General features: G+C 39.6%; 1 protein-coding gene across 1 annotated transcript in view; it reads left to right on the forward strand.

The window, feature by feature from the left end:
* The window catches only part of LOC109223599 (protein CASP-like), a 9,972-nt gene continuing 4,279 nt past the window's right edge, over positions 10,317–16,009 (forward strand). Inside the window, exons 1-9 of the mRNA XM_019387979.1 lie at positions 10,317–10,652; positions 11,451–11,561; positions 11,672–11,850; positions 12,497–12,646; positions 13,918–14,006; positions 14,139–14,248; positions 14,450–14,544; positions 14,758–14,813; positions 15,325–15,490. Of these exons, the coding sequence (XP_019243524.1) occupies positions 10,562–10,652; positions 11,451–11,561; positions 11,672–11,850; positions 12,497–12,646; positions 13,918–14,006; positions 14,139–14,248; positions 14,450–14,544; positions 14,758–14,813; positions 15,325–15,490 (1,047 nt within the window). The 5' untranslated portion in view covers positions 10,317–10,561. The remainder of the gene's footprint in view (positions 10,653–11,450; positions 11,562–11,671; positions 11,851–12,496; positions 12,647–13,917; positions 14,007–14,138; positions 14,249–14,449; positions 14,545–14,757; positions 14,814–15,324; positions 15,491–16,009) is intronic.

Consider the following 16,009-nt stretch of genomic DNA (forward strand, 5'->3'; position numbering starts at 1 on the left):
GATCATTGGCTCATGAACAGTGAAAATGACACAATAAACAAACAATAATAGTAAGCTATAAGGGAAGTGCGTAAACTACCGGTAATAATGACACATCGTCTGACAACAAGGAACTAGGAATAGGAGAATACAAGATTAGTACTAGTACGACTAGAAGAGGCTCTCCACTACTTATCAACCCACGACCTTCATTCCCGATTGTCTTAGGTTGAACAACCCACGAACTTGCATTTGTAGATTGCAATTTATAAGTCACATTTGTTGACCGCTATCTTATACATTGCATTAGAGGTTTCCGATTATACGTGCGTAACGGAAAGGGCATTTCTTCATCAATCTATATATGATCGTTGTGGTAGCAAAGACATGACATGCGATGGGAATGAACAAGTTGCTGAGCTTTTGAACAGCTGAACTTTTGCACATGAAAGAATGATACTTGGGGTTTGTTGCATTGTAATCTTTGAAAATGAATAGGAGCAAATAATACAGATGATTAACTTCTTTGGTGTAAATGAGAATTATAGTGACTTGTATGTTCACTGTGGTGATCTCTGAAATGCGATGTATGTCTGAATCAAAACAAATGCGACTTGTGGGAAGAGAGGAACCAAAGGACCTTTTTAGGTAAACAAAGAATTATTGTAGGCCTCGGTAAATTGACAATGCAAGACATACATGGTAGAGGACAATGGAATATTTAATAATTTTTGAGGCACACATATTTTTTTTGCTTGATATACACATATAATCACCGCATATAAAGTCTATTTACTTTCTTAATCCAAAAAAGTTTATTTAGTGTTCTGTAATTAAACTTCATTTACAATAAGAAGTATCTATTATATAATTATACTTGTGTAATAAAATATGACACTGAAAATTATATTGTAATTACGTAATAATAAATAAATATATCCTTATAATTACTATACTACGTAATTATTGCATTATGTGTGATTTCCAATCCTAACATATAATTGTTTTATTTGGCTAAAGATAATGATATTTTAATCAAGTTATTTTTACATATTTGGTCAGGAAAAGAAGGATACACATCTAGAACATATTGTTCACTGCATCTAAAAAATAAAATGCGTTATTGAAACTCCATATATTGGCTAAATAAATATTTTAGCTAAAAATAGTAAAATTCCGACTAAATATTTGCAAATTTGACTCCAAAAAAAATGCATCATTTAAATAAATAGTCATTGCAACTAAATAAAATACACAATAAAATAAAAATAAAATACACAATTTTTCTTGTAGAAAAAGTACCATTTGAACTTCATTAATTTGGCCAAATCTTCTTTTTATTTGGCTAAAATAAATGGATTTTCAACTAAATTTTGTAGACTTGGGCCGAAAAAAGGATAAAAGATACATAGTTGGATATTTTACTCATTGTTATTAAAAAAAAATACAATTAGGATAAAATATGCAATGCATATTAAGAAAAAACAACGAGAAATATAATTGGAACAAATAAATCATTATATTTGATTATGTGGCAATTAATATCTGAAAATACCCCACTTGAAAGCTGATTTTTCTTCCCTCCCACGCGCCTAAACGAGAGTGTATTCACGCTCTTTGCCATATCAGCGCCTAGGGAGGTGAAGACTATCAAATATTTAAGTTCAGGTGGGTATTAAAGACCATGTGAAGTTTAAGGAGGAACTAAACAAAAGTTGTCAAATTTAAGGTGTTCCCGAACATTTCTGCCGTAACTAATATTTAATAATTTTTAGGTCCTTGTTGCATTCACTGTTTTTGTAAGGACACTTTTAATCTCCCTGTTGGACACTTCAACTTGCCCGCTCGACTGTGGGTGGTACGGGGTGGTCACTTTATGACGAACCCATACTTTTCCAACAGTCGTGCGAACGCTCTATTGCAGAAATGGGTTCCGCCATCACTGAGTATAGCTCTCGGGGTGCCAAAACGTGTGAAAATGTTCTTTTTTAGAAAGCATGTTACCCCTTTAGCATCATTGGTTGGGAGAGACACTGCTTCGACCCACTTGGAGACGTAGTCAACTGCTACCAATATGTACTTGTTGCCATACGAGCTGACAAACGGCCCCATGAAGTCGATCCCCCACATGTCAAAAACCTCCACCTCTTGAATTGTGGTCATTGGCATCTCGTGTCGGCGAGATATGTTGTCTGTCCTTTGGCATTCATCGCAACTTTTGACCCAAGCATGGGCATCCTTGAACAGAGTTGGCCAATACAAGCCCGACTCCAACACCTTAGCTGCTATCCGAATTCCTCCAAAGTGTCCACCATATGGTGAAGCGTAACAAGACTGCAAAACAGAATGTTGATCTTTCTCGGGGATGCACCGCCGGATCATGTTATCTACACATATTTTAAACAATAGAGGTTCATCCCAATAATAAGGCCGACAATCACGAAAGAACTTTTTCTTTTGAATTGAGGAGAGTTCATAAGGTACAATACCACTTGCTAAATAATTAGCAATATCAGCATACCACGGTGCCTCCTCCATTGTCATTGCTAGTAACTATTCATCCGGGAATGTCTCTGTTATATCCTCAACCTCTACCTTCTTTTCAGCTCCTTCCAACCTTGAGAGCTGGTCAGCTACTTGGTTCTCTGTCCCTTTTCTGTCACGGATCTCCAGATCGAATTCTTGTAACAAAAGAACCCACCGAATCAAGCGTGGCTTTGACTCCTTCTTTTCTATCAGGTACCTAATTGCTGCATGGTTAGTATAAACAATAACTTTCGAGCCAATCAAGTATGACCTGAATTTGTCGAATGCAAAAACGACAGCCAACATCTCCTTTTCCGTCACGGTGTAATTGAGTTGTGCACCGCTTAGCGTTCTGCTTGCCTAGTAAATCGGGTGCATCAGTTTATCCTTTCGCTGCCCCAAGACTGCTCCTATAGCATAGTCACTTGCGTCGCACATGAGCTCGAACGGTTGCTCCTAGTTGGGTGCAACAATAATGGGTGCAGTCACCAATCTCTTCTTCAGCTCCTCAAATGCCAACCTGCAATCATTAGAAAACACAAAGGGGTGATCCTTTTCAAGGAGTTTGCATAAAGGGTTAGCAATCTTAGAGAAATCTTTTATGAATCGCATGTAGAGCCCGGTGTGCCCAAGGAAACTTCTCACTACCTTGACTGAAGTAGGCGGTGGCAACTTCTCAATTACGTCAACCTTAGCATGGTCAACCTCGATTCCCTTACTGGACACTCGATTCCCCAAGACTATCCCTTCTTGTACCATAAAATGGCACTTTTCCCAGTTCAGCACTAAATTTGTCTCCACACATCTTCTGAGCACTCTTCTTAAGTTGTGAAGACAGTCCTCGAATGAATCCCCCACCACGGAGAAATCATCCATAAATACCTCCATAATATCCTCCACCATGTCCGTGAAATGGCTAACATGCACCGTTGAAATGTCGTCGGTGCATTGCAAAGCCCAAGAGGCATTCTCCGAAAGGCCAAAATGCCATACGGACAGGTGAATGATGTTTTCTCTCTGTCTTCGGGGGCTATTGAGATCTGATTGTACCCCGAATATCCATCCAAGAAACAGAAGTGAGATCGCCCAGCCAACCTGTCCAGCATTTGGTCAATGAATGGCAGGGGAAAATGGTCCTTTCGAGTGGCTGTGTTCAATTTCCGGTAATCTATGCAAATCCACCATCCCGTGACTGTACAAGTTGAGATCAACTCGTTATTCTCATTTTGTACAACCGTCATTCCTCCCTTTTTCGGCACACACTGAACAGGGCTGACCCAATTGTTGTTTGAGATGGGGAAGATGATACCCGCATCTAACCATTTGATCACTTCCTTCTTCACCACCTCTTTCATATTTGGGTTCAGCCTTCGTTGATGTTCTCTGGAAGGTTTGTGCCCTTCTTCCAAGAGAATCTTGTGCATACAAAAAGCGGTGATGATACCCTTTATGTCTGCCATGGTTCAACCAATGGCAGTCTTACATTCCTGTAGCACCTGTAAGAGTTGCTCTACCTGCACATCTAGCAAACCGGATGATATAATAACAGGCAAAGTAGAATTTGGCCCTAAGAAAACGTACTTGAGGTGAGCTGGGAGCGGTTTCAGCTCCAGTTTGGGTGGTTCCTCTACTGATGGTTTTGCCGGTGGTGTAGCCCTCTTTTCTAACTCAAGGGACTCGAACTGAGGTTCCCTCTTCCAGAATCCTTGGACTTCGAGTGCCATGACCCACTCTGCCAACCCTTCACCATCCATCTCCTCTAAATTTGTCAAGCAAGCCCCCAATGGATCTTTAGCAGTGAGGGTCTCATCATATTCGTGCAGGATCACATCCACTGCCTCCACTAGGGAGCAATTAGCATATTCACTGGGTCTCCTCATGGATTGTTGTACATTGAATATGACTTCTTCATCGTTCAACCTCATTTTTAATTGTCCAGTTTCACAATCGATCAGTGCTCTCCCAGTGGCTAAGAATGGCCTCCCTAAAATGATAGGTATCTCTTCATCTACCTGGCATTTCAGAATAAAAAAGTCTGCAGGGAATACAAACTTCCCCACTTGTACAACACATCATCAAGAATCCCTGTCGGCCTTTTAACCGTGCGGTCAGCCAGTTGCAAAAGCATCAAAGTCGGTCTAGCTCTGCCAATGCCCAGTTTGGTATATATAGCCAGCGGCATCAAGTTTATGCTGGCTCCTAAGTCACATAATGCCTTTGCAAAGGCATAACTCCCAATAGTGCATGGAATAGTAAAGCTACCTGGGTCAGACATCTTTTGAGCCATGGGTCTTGTCACTACTGCACTACAGGTCTGTGTCAGAGTTACTGTGGATAGGTCCTGAAAATCAAACTTTCGTGACATTAGGTCCTTCATCATCTTTGCATAGCCTGGCATCTCCCTCAAAGCATCCATCAGAGGAATATTCAATTGAATTTGACGTAGCATCTCCATGAATTTCCTGTATTGATCTTCCTTCTTTTGTTTTGCCAGTCTCTCAGGGAACGGTGCAGGTATCACCCTTTTTGCACCGCTTGCTGGCTTCTCTCAGTTGGAGTTCTGTGGCACAAGAGGTACCACCTGTTCTGCATCTTGTTCACTCTCTTTAGTCTTACCCTTATCATCCTGAACCTGTTCAACCATCACTTCAGTAAGTTCTGCTGATTCATCTACCTCCAATCGAACTGGAGCGGCTGGCGTAGTCTCTTTGCTGGATTGTGCAATTTCTTGTTCCCTGTCTAAATCTCTCCCATTCCGGAGACTTACTGCCATCAGCTGATTCGGGTTTTGCTCCTTGGGGTTAATGTTCGTGTCTGCTGGCAATGTTCCCTGGGGGCGGTTGTTTAAGGCCATAGACAACTGCCCCAATTGAGTTTCAATGTTCTTTATCACTGAGTCATGCGCTGCTAACTTTTCCTGCATCTTACCATTTGTTCCAATGAGTTGTTGAAGCATACCCCTGATCTCTACCATGTTTTTATCTTGTTGCTGAGGAGGTGGCTGATATGCCAACTGTTGCTGGTTCTGCTGTGGATAGCCCTGTTGTCTCTGATATGGCACCATTTGGCCTTGGGGTTGCATACCTCCAGGCTGTGGCATGTTTGGTCTGTACTGCTGATTTGGTGCCGGTATCCACTGCTGTCCTCCTTGTCTCTAACCCCCAAAGTTGTTGACATAATTCATGTCCTCTCTTAACCCTTGGTTGTCTCCTTCTGTACTCCATGAACACACATAAGACTGATTAACGCAGGGTGTACACAGTCCTCCATTTGTTGTGTCAACAATATGCACTTGCTTTGTACCCATCTCATCAATCTTCTTTGTCAATATACTCATCTGATTCATGAGTGTGGCTATGTTCTCTACATGCGAATTATTTGGGTCAAGAGGAACTGAATGCACTATTGGTGCCAGTGTTGTACCCCTCGTCATCCACCCCGAATTCTAGGACATCTTGCCAAGAAGGATTTTGCACTCGGTGAATGTCTTACTCAAAAATGCACCCCCAGCTGAAGCATCTACATTGGCCTTTATATTGTCAGCTAACCCCATGTAGAATCTCTGGCCGAACATCTGGTCTGGAATACCATGGTGGGGACACTTCACTAGCATCCCTTTGAATCTTTCCCAAGTTTCCTGCAAGGTCTCAGTAGGTTGCTGCTTGTACTGCAGTATCTCATCAATCTGTTTTGCAGTCTTGTTCGGCGGGTAAAACTTATTTAGGAACTGCTTGACTAATTCCCTCCAGGTGACAATGGAATTTATCGGGAGCGAATTCAGCCAAGTCTGAGCTTCCCCAGTCACAGAGAACGGGAACAGTAACAACTTGATAGCTTCTGGGGTCACATTCGGCTGCTTTTGAGTCACACAAATCGACAGAAAATTTTTTAAGTGTTGTTGAGGGTCTTCAATGTGTGACCCGGAGAACAATCCCTTATTCTACAGAAGATGCAACATGTTATTGGTGATCTGGAATGTCTCCACTTGTATTGGGGGCACAACAATGCCAGTGGTCAGGTTGTCAGCTGTGGGTTGTGCCCAATCATAAAGTGTAGCTTCTGGCACAAGAGGTGCTACCACTCTGACGTTTGGGTCAGCTTGGTCATCCCTTATGTTTCCGTTGACGTTATCTCCCATCTCAATTTCAAGTTGGTGTGTTTGTTGTGATTGTTTGTTCTTCTTGTTGGCACGGTTCAATGCCCTGAATGTTTTCTCGGGGTCTGAGAGTCCTTCAAGCAGTTCACCAGTCCTCGAAGAATTTCTAGGCATACACTTGAATCCCACAAGAGTTCAAACGTGAGAATTTCAATGAAAAAGAATTGTTTAACACCTTAGAAAATTGATCTAAACTAATAATTCTAGCACTACTTCTAAGTTGTAATAAATAACATCGTTAATTCCCCGGCAACGACGCTAAAATTTGATCACGCCCAACTATGTCTTCTGAAATACAAAGTGGTCGTTGCAAATATAATCCGGTTTTAAGTCCGGAGTCGAATCCTCAGGGAACTAACCTATCTATTACAACTCTTGGCAATGCTCTTATCAACTCAAACAATTTCCAGATGCAAGATTTTTATCAATAAAGATTTTGTTTTTGTTTAACTACTTCAAATAATATTAACAACAACAACTACCCAGTATAGTCCCACAAAGTGGCTTATGGGGAGGGTAATACGTACACAGGCCTTACCCCTACCCGAAATGGCAGAGAGGCTGTTTCCAATCGACTCTCGGCTCAGGAAAGAAAAGGAAAAGGAAAAATAAAAACAAAAAAGCATTAGTGACTCCATCAGAAATCGCATAAATAATTATCTAAACATAAAAACCATAAATTAAATGGCATGCAATAATATCGACCAGTAACTACCATAAGGGGGCACAATACAATACACAAGTCATCTATGGAGAGCCCTACCAAACCCCACCTAGCCCCGGGAATGAAGTACGAAAAGTTCTAGAAGCCCCTATCCTACAACCCTGATACTAGACCTCCAGACTTTCCTATCAAGGGCCATGTCCTCGGAAATCCGCATTCTTGCCATGTCCTGCCTAATCACCTCTCCCCAATACTTCTTAGGCCTCCCTCTGCCTCGACTCGAGCCAACCACCGCCAGTCGCTCACAACTCCTTACCGGGGCATCAGGGCTTCTCCTCCGCACATGCCCGAACCACCTAAGCCTCGCTTCCCGCATCTTCTCATCCACTGGGGCCACCCCCACCTTCTCCCGAATAACTTCATTCTTAATCTTATCTAACCTGGTGCGCCCGCACATCCACCTGAGCATCCTCATCTCCGCAACCTCACTCTCTGAACATGCGATTTCTTAACCGGCCAGCACTCCGCCCCATCCAACATGGCAGGTCTAACCACAGCTCTATAAAACTTCCCCTTGAGTTTCGGTGGCACTTTCTTGTCACACAAGACTCCTGATGCAAGCCTCCATTTCGACCACCCCGCCCCTATACGGTGAGTGACATCCTCGTCGATCTCTCCGTCCCCTTGAATCACCGATCCAAGATATTTGAAACTGTCCCTCTTGGAGATGACCTGAGATCCAAGCTTCACGTCCCTACCTACTTCGCTCAACTCGGCGCTAAACTTGCACTCCAGGTATCCTGTCTTAGACCTGCTTAGTTTGAAACCCTTAGACTCGAGAGTCTGTCTCCAGACCTCCAACCTCTCGTTAACACCGACCCTCGTCTCGTCTATCAAGACTATGTCATCAGCAAATAGCATACACCATGTCACATCCCCTTGAATATGGCGTGTCAATGCATCCATCACCAAGGCAAATAAGAAAGGGCTAAGCGCGGATCCTTGATGAAGCCCCATAACCACCGGGAAATGGTCTGAGTCGCCACCCACCGTCCTAACCCTAGTCTTAGCTCCATCGTACATGTCCTTGATCGCTCTGATGTAGGCTTCTGGCACGCTCTTCGCCTCCAGGCACCTCCATAGCACCTCCCTTTGGACCTTGTCATACGCCTTCTCCAAGTCAATAAACACCATGTGCAGGTCCTTCTTCTAATCCCTGAACTGTTCCACCAATCTCCTGACAAGGTGGATTCAATGGTAAAAAGGTCTAGGGCATTGATTTCCCCAATTGCTAGTTTAAGTCTTAACTCTTTTGCTATAATCTTGCCGTAATACTCTATGAGGATTATGAGCTATGGGTTATCGTAATTATCTCTCGATCAACTACGATAATTTAATAGAGCATTCTCTCGAACTACTCTAGCTGACAATTCGTGCAGCTCTGACTTATCCCACCAAAGTTTCGTTATCTCTAACCCCACTTTTAAGTTCAAGTAATGAATCTCTTCAGTTACCCAAAAGTGGTGTTGTTCAACAGCAGTCTAACCTAGTATTCTTTCTCAAGCAACACAAGGCAATTAGACACGATTAATCAAGGGCCCATTCAGTTAATCACCATACAAAACGTAGTTGAACAATCATATAAGAAATCCGGCTCGATTATAACAAAGTTGAGTCAAAACTTCATCCAACAATTGGTTCCGTCAACCCTAGATCAAATATTTAGCTACTCATAACAAAGCAAGAGAAAACTACTAAATTGTTCATAATTTGAAATTGCAATAATAAAGAGAAGATAGAAAAACTCTAATGTTTGGTTGATCTTCTCATACTTGTTCTTGCCTCCAAGGTATTCTAGAAACAAGCTTGATACTTTCTTGGGCGAGCTTTTTGAGTTTATAAGGGTTTGGAATAAGTTTTTCCCGAGTTACACTTTGGTCCCACAGGTTCTGGGCACTGCACAGTTCACCGCGACCGCGGTGAGAGCCAAACATTCTGCCTCGCGTCTGTGGCCTGCCACGATCCCACCGCGGTGGATTCAACCCCAGTCCACTTTTTGCTTCTTTCCGCTCGGGTGCTTCTTGATTGGACGTTTTCTTCACATTATTGATTCCAAAAGCTCCATAGTTCTTTCTAACTTGGATTAGTCCCTGCAAAGCAAAAGAACACCAATTAGAGCATTTTGTTATCATTTAGCCTATAAAACAACAATAAAGCATGGTATAATTAGGGTGTAAATATCGTCTATGTAGCCTATTATCAATATGCAATGTATTAAGAAGAAACAACGAGAAATATAATTGGAATAAATAAATCATTATATTTGATTATGTAGCAATTAATATTTGCAAAATACCCTACTTGAAAGTTGATTTTTTCGATTTTTCTTCCCTTTCACGCACTTAAACGAGAGTGTATCCACGCTCTTTGCCACATTAACATCTAGGGGGGTCAAGACTATCAAATTTTCAAGTTAGGGGAGGTTTTAAAGACCACGTGAAATTTAAGAAGGAACTAAACAAAAGTTACCAAGTTTAAGGGGGTCCTGAATGTTTCTGCCGTAAATAATATTTAATACCTAATTTATAGGCACACATATTTTTTGGGTTGATAAACACATATAACTACCACATATTAAGGTCTATTTACTTTTTTTAATCTAAAAAAGTTCATTTAGTGTTCTGTAATTAAACTTTATTTTACAATAAAAAATATCTATTATATAATTATACTTGTGTAATCAAACAAGGCACTGAAAATTATATTGTAATTACGTAATAATAAATAACTAAATCTTTATAATTACTATACCACGTAATCACTGCACTACTTGTGATTTCCAACCCTAACTTATAAGTTAGAACAATAAATTTAGACTGACAATCACGATTTACAGTTGCAGTCTAATTCAATCGCAATTGTTAATAGAAAGTTATAGATCACATTTATAAATGCGCTTTATAAGTTGCGTCCATTGCGATTTATAAGTAATTGGAGAAATTCGACTTTACCGATTATACGTGCATTTTTTAATTGCAATCTATATATAATGGAAACAGCATTTCTCCATCAAACTTTCGTTGCTTTCTGCGGCAACAAGATGATCGAACTAACTCTGGAACTGAAAGCTTAAGATCTTTGATCTATCAAAAATTAGTTCAACTTTTTCTCCATAGCATTGCATCGGATTGGTACATAGCAATTTGTGACCATTCATATAAGCGTTTGAATGAACAATGGATCCCCAGGAAGGAGGATCGGAGAGAGATAAGGCAAAATCTACGTCTTCTTCTACTCCTCTCGCCGCTGTCTCTACCTACTGGAGAGGTAAATTTTTCCGATGCAATTATCCCCTAATCTCCTTCTATTTATGATGCATATCACCGGCTCTAGGTTTTGCTGTTGATTATCGTCAAATTATTTTCAGTTAGGATTAGTTCACTTCGCACTTGTCTTGTGAAAGGAATTTAACACTAGTCAAGAGAAAGCTCTTGCTTCTTCTCTAAAAATCAGTAGTTCACTTGATATACTACTCGGATTTTTAGCTACTGTTCCACTCAAGTTCACTTGCAATTTGCTGTAAAATGTCGGAACAGAGAGATAGAATGAGAGAAGCGAAAAAACCTAAGTTTCCTAGGCAGCTTTGGATTGCTAGTGATGAAGTGAATTTTTATAATACTCGGATTTTTGGCTGCTTTTCACTCAAACTCCTTTGCAATTCGCAGTAGAATGTTGGAACAGAGAGATAGAAAGAGAGAGGGAAAAAACTCGGTGCTTAGTAAGATTTGGATTGCTGGTGATGAAGTGAATTCATTGAAGCAAAATGTTTGCTTTTGTATGCTTCATTCTGATTTCCATGATGTAGTTCTTTACCGATATGTGCCTCTAGCGCATTACTTCAATTTTCAAATGATTGCTTTGTGAATAATCATTTGAGTAACATGGTTAGTGGAGGATTTATATAGCCGACTCCAATTTGTTTGGGGCCGAGGCTTAGTTTTTGTTGTATTGTTATTGTAATGATATTCATTTGCATACTCTTCTTAATTTGGTCTAAGAGAAGATAAAGTTGAAGATGCATTTTAAGAATATTGGTTTTCGTTTTCAACAAAAAAAAAATTGCAGACTTTGATTTAGAGAAAGAAAGGAGTATACTGGATGAACAAGGTCTTAGAATAGCTGAAAATCAAGATATCAGTCAGAAGAACCGCCGGAAACTTGCGGAGAGCACTCGAGGTACTAAACATGCGTTTCCATTGGGATGATAGTGCACTACCGTTAGAAATCGTTATAATTACTTTTACTTTTTTTGTTTGTGTAAAACATGTTCGTGTACCTCTTGGCAGATTTTAAAAAGGCTTCAAAAGAAGACAAGTTGAGCTTATTCAACTCTTTGCTCAAGGGTTATCAAGAAGAGGTTGACAATCTTACAAAGAGAGCAAAATATGGGGAAAATGCTTTTCTTAACATTTATCAGAAACTTTATGAGGCACCAGATCCTTACCCGATTATTGCTTCTATTGCTGTAAGTACGATGCTGGCTTTATAGTCACTTATCCCTTGCTTGCGCAAATGAAAAACTTCATGCTCATGAGAGAACTCCTAGAGTTTGATGATCAATCTTTGAAACAATATACTGTTAGAGTGTACTGGTGCTCGCTGCTGGCCACTAAAAATGGCTAGATTGAGCTAAAATTATTTAAGCTATTGTCACATGGCATTTTGCAGTTAGTGGGTTAGTGGTCCGTGATTTTGGATTCTCAAGATACTAATTTGTAGGCTGGTTATATGTTTCCATTTTAGATTAGCAACTAAAATGTTACTGCTAAGTATGTGTAGGAAGAGGATTTGCGATTATCTTGTTGCGTGAACTTTTTCAGCGGCATAACAATCATGTTGAGTGGGGCTTGGGATGCTGAAGTATTTCTGGTGGTTAACAGTTGTAACTGCTGGAGCTGGCACTATCTAGAAAAATGTTTTAGAAACAGTATTTAATGGCTTGAATGATGGCTACACAATTCAGTTAAATTAATCTTCAGGGTGCTGTGCACAAAGCATGTAGGAATGCTTCAACGAGAGCTCTGAAACTGGAGTTTTAACTCTAAAGTACATATGAGACTGCAGTTTATTTACTTTTAAGTTCTCTATCTGATTGTTCTTACTTTATGCAGGAAAAGGATTCAAAGATATCAGAATTAGAATCTGAGAATCGAAAAATGAAGGTTGAGCTTGAAGAATTTCACATAGAGGCAACTCACTTGAAAAATCAACAAGCAACAATAAGAAGACTTGAAGAGCGTTGCCGTCAGTTAGAACAACAGGCCAGTATCTATATATACATATGTGCCACACATGCGTTTGTTTGCTACTTGCATATTGACAGTAATTTTGTTGATATATTACTGCAGTCACCCAGTTCACTACTTCGCTGTGCAATCCCTACCTTGTGAATTGTTGCTAATATTTATTCTCTACTTTGTAAAAGTTCCACACAAGTAGGGATCACACGATTTGAACTATGCTGAGTGGATCAGTAGAACCACTGCTAGATTTTACATAAAATTCACTCAGAGAGAGAAGAAAAGGAAAAAAAGGAAGCCCAAGCTTGGTGGCTTTGCTAGCTTTCACTTTTCAAACCCACAAATCTTCTCAAGTAGCTCCACGTTTTGCTAGGATTCCACTCTAGAAAGGCTTATCCTCACACACAAAAAATAAACCTAGAGAAAGGCCTTTTAGTCTGTTTCGAAATTTGAACTGCTGATAGTACCAAATATCCATCATTGGCATCTGAAACTAGTCAGGGTCCCAAATTTGGTGTGTCTAATGGAGAACTTCAGTTGCTTTCTACTAATGGTCATAAGTGTAGTGATGATTGTGCTGGAGCACTTGGGAAATTGAATACAGTTAGACGAGAAGCCCAGGAATCTTTCTTGAAGATGGTTTGCTGGGGCTTGTGGCAAGTGGCCGTGAAGGGGGAGATAAAGTGGTTTTGCAAGAAAGTTAGAGTGTAACAGAGAGACAGGTTTGGCAAAGTTAATATGTGAGAGACTGGAGGTAACTAGAGACATGCAGCTGAGACATAAATGGAGTCTGCTAGGTTCGTGAATTGATTGGAGAAACTAGTCAGTTCATTTCACCATATAAATATCTAATAATGAAACATAGAGGCAGCTCAATAAGCTCATTAGCCGTCGAGTTTAGCTTGAGCTAAGGGGAAAAAAATAAGCTAGCTGAGCCTGAGTAAGAGTTAGTGAGGCTTCTCAGCACCCTTTGAGAGTGGCATTCAAGGTGAAGCTAAGAATATGATTTCTGCTTAATTTTCATGCACATTACGTTCCTGTTTTTATTTTTGTTATAATTCACATTACTTTTCCTCTTTGTTTTCCTTTCTTGTATTTTTGGGTCTTTTTCCCATAGGGTGGGGAGTGTGGTTTGAGTTAGAATTTTGCACTTTCTGATGTTGGACTTTCTCTATAGTGCTGGCTTATAAAGGAAAGCTCATCTTCTTAGTACCATTTGATGTTGTGAATCTGAGTACATAGAGGCCAGCTTCATTTGGCGTGATCCTTAATATGTCCTTTTTGTTGTTCAGATGGAGGAGAAAGTCAAGGAAGTTGTAGAAATTAAGCAACGCAGTTTGGCAGAAGAGAACCAGAAAACTCTTGAGGTTTTAAAAGAAAGGTGTTACGTTCTGTTTTAATATGAAGATTAAACTACATTAAGCTTCATATCTATCTTTGAATAAGTATTTGGTGTCAGATCTTTCCTTTTGGAATAGGAATATCATGATTTGCAGTCTTCTATTTGATGCAGGGAACAACTATTGCAGGATCAATTACGGCAAGCTCAAGAAAGTGTTTTGACCATGCAAAAGTTGCATGAACTTGCACAGAGCCAGTTGTTTGAAGTCCATGCACAATCAGGTGTTATATTCATCTAGCCATAAATGATAAATCAGTTTATTTCTTTGATTTGTATTATGCTAATCTGAAAGTGTGCAGTTCTTTTTTCTTGTCAAAGTTCGCTTTCAGGATTTGGACTTTCTACTCTCTCTTTTTCCCCGTTTTATTGGCTAAATATATGCCTTAATAAATAGTTGGACTAACTCGTTTGTACTCAAATAGAGGAAGAGAGGGCAGGAAAGCAATCAGAAGTCAGCTTGTTAATGGATGAAGTTGAACGGGCTCAGACTCGCCTTCTTAGTCTTGAAAGAGAAAAGGTAATAGGATCTAACTATCTTTGGTTTCAATTTTTCTTCTTTTGTGGTACATTGCTTCACTTTAAATTCCATATCAAGCATTTTAGCTTTGGACACTTTTCCACTTTGTTTCGACGGAGACTCAGTCTGCTCAACCGTAAGATCTTACGGAAGAATCATAGTGAATGATTTCTTTTTGGATGTATTTATAATGTTATGCTTTGGCTTATTCAGGGATTGTTGCGCTCACAGTTACAGACGGCAAATGAAGATTATGATCACAAGAACAGGTTAAATTCATTGTCTAACAAATTTGTTTTATCTCCTTCAGCCATATATATGTATGTGACTGCACATATATATCTTGCGAAAACCATCTACTGACAAGCTTTGACATCCAGTTGACCAATCTGTGGCTGGTGAACGATGTTCTTGGCTTGTTACACTGGTTCGTGAGGAAGTTTATTACTCTTTAAAATTGAAAAATAAAATGGTCGAAAGCTCTGATTTACATATCTGACTAGAGCAATGCAGTTTAACAAGAGGAAGGCTAAGTGTGAGAGTTTGAATAGCATACTCTAGAGCAAACTACGTTAGGCAAGAATAGTGTATGAGAGTGTAATTACCGCAATCAAGTCATACTTAAACCTTTTAATGTATTAACATGTGAGCTATGATCTATGACAAACATTTATATAGTACATCTTGTTTCTCTGTAGTTTTTTTTTCTTCCAAAACATGTCTATCATTGGTAGACAGGTTAAAGTAACTGGTCGAATGTCTTCACCGATTCACTTTCAGCAATAATTTGGACGCAAATAGTGCCCTTGAGACTTCTCTGATTGCCAAGGAGAAGATCATTTCTGAGCTAAATACAGAACTTCATAATTTGGAGAATACCTTATCAAATGAGCGAGAACAACACATGAATGAGATAAAGAAGTTGAATGCTCTGCTTAATGAAAAGGTATGTTCCTTTGGTGGTTGTGTAATAGTTGTCAACTAAAAATGTACTGAGGATATAGAATGTTTCCAACTCTTCTTTGACCATAGTGTTATACCTTCCTCACTGGTTTGCTCCAACTGACTTCCTAATGTATTGGAACATGTTCATTGGTTTTTACCAATTTTTGTGGGACCAATTTGAATAATGTTCCTACTTTCATTGGGGAATAGGATAGACGTTCATAATGTCAATACTTGAATATTGTGTAAAACTTTTTTCCTTTATGTTTTATCCCCTCTGATCTATTTTTATGTCAATAATTTAGGTGCTCTGAGATATACTTCACATTTCTTGCGTAAAGTAATAGTAGCAGTCCTAGGTATTTATGCCTCTCAAATTGACTCAGCTCCTCTAAGAGCACTTATGCTGGGTTTCACTCTGAAGGCACAGGGGTTCAACTTTGATAAGTTGCTGCAACTATATATATATATATATATATATATATATATATATATATATATATATATATATATATATATT

Source organism: Nicotiana attenuata, chromosome 3, assembly GCF_001879085.1.
Source record: "Nicotiana attenuata strain UT chromosome 3, NIATTr2, whole genome shotgun sequence".
Classification (NCBI taxonomy): Eukaryota; Viridiplantae; Streptophyta; class Magnoliopsida; order Solanales; family Solanaceae; genus Nicotiana; species Nicotiana attenuata.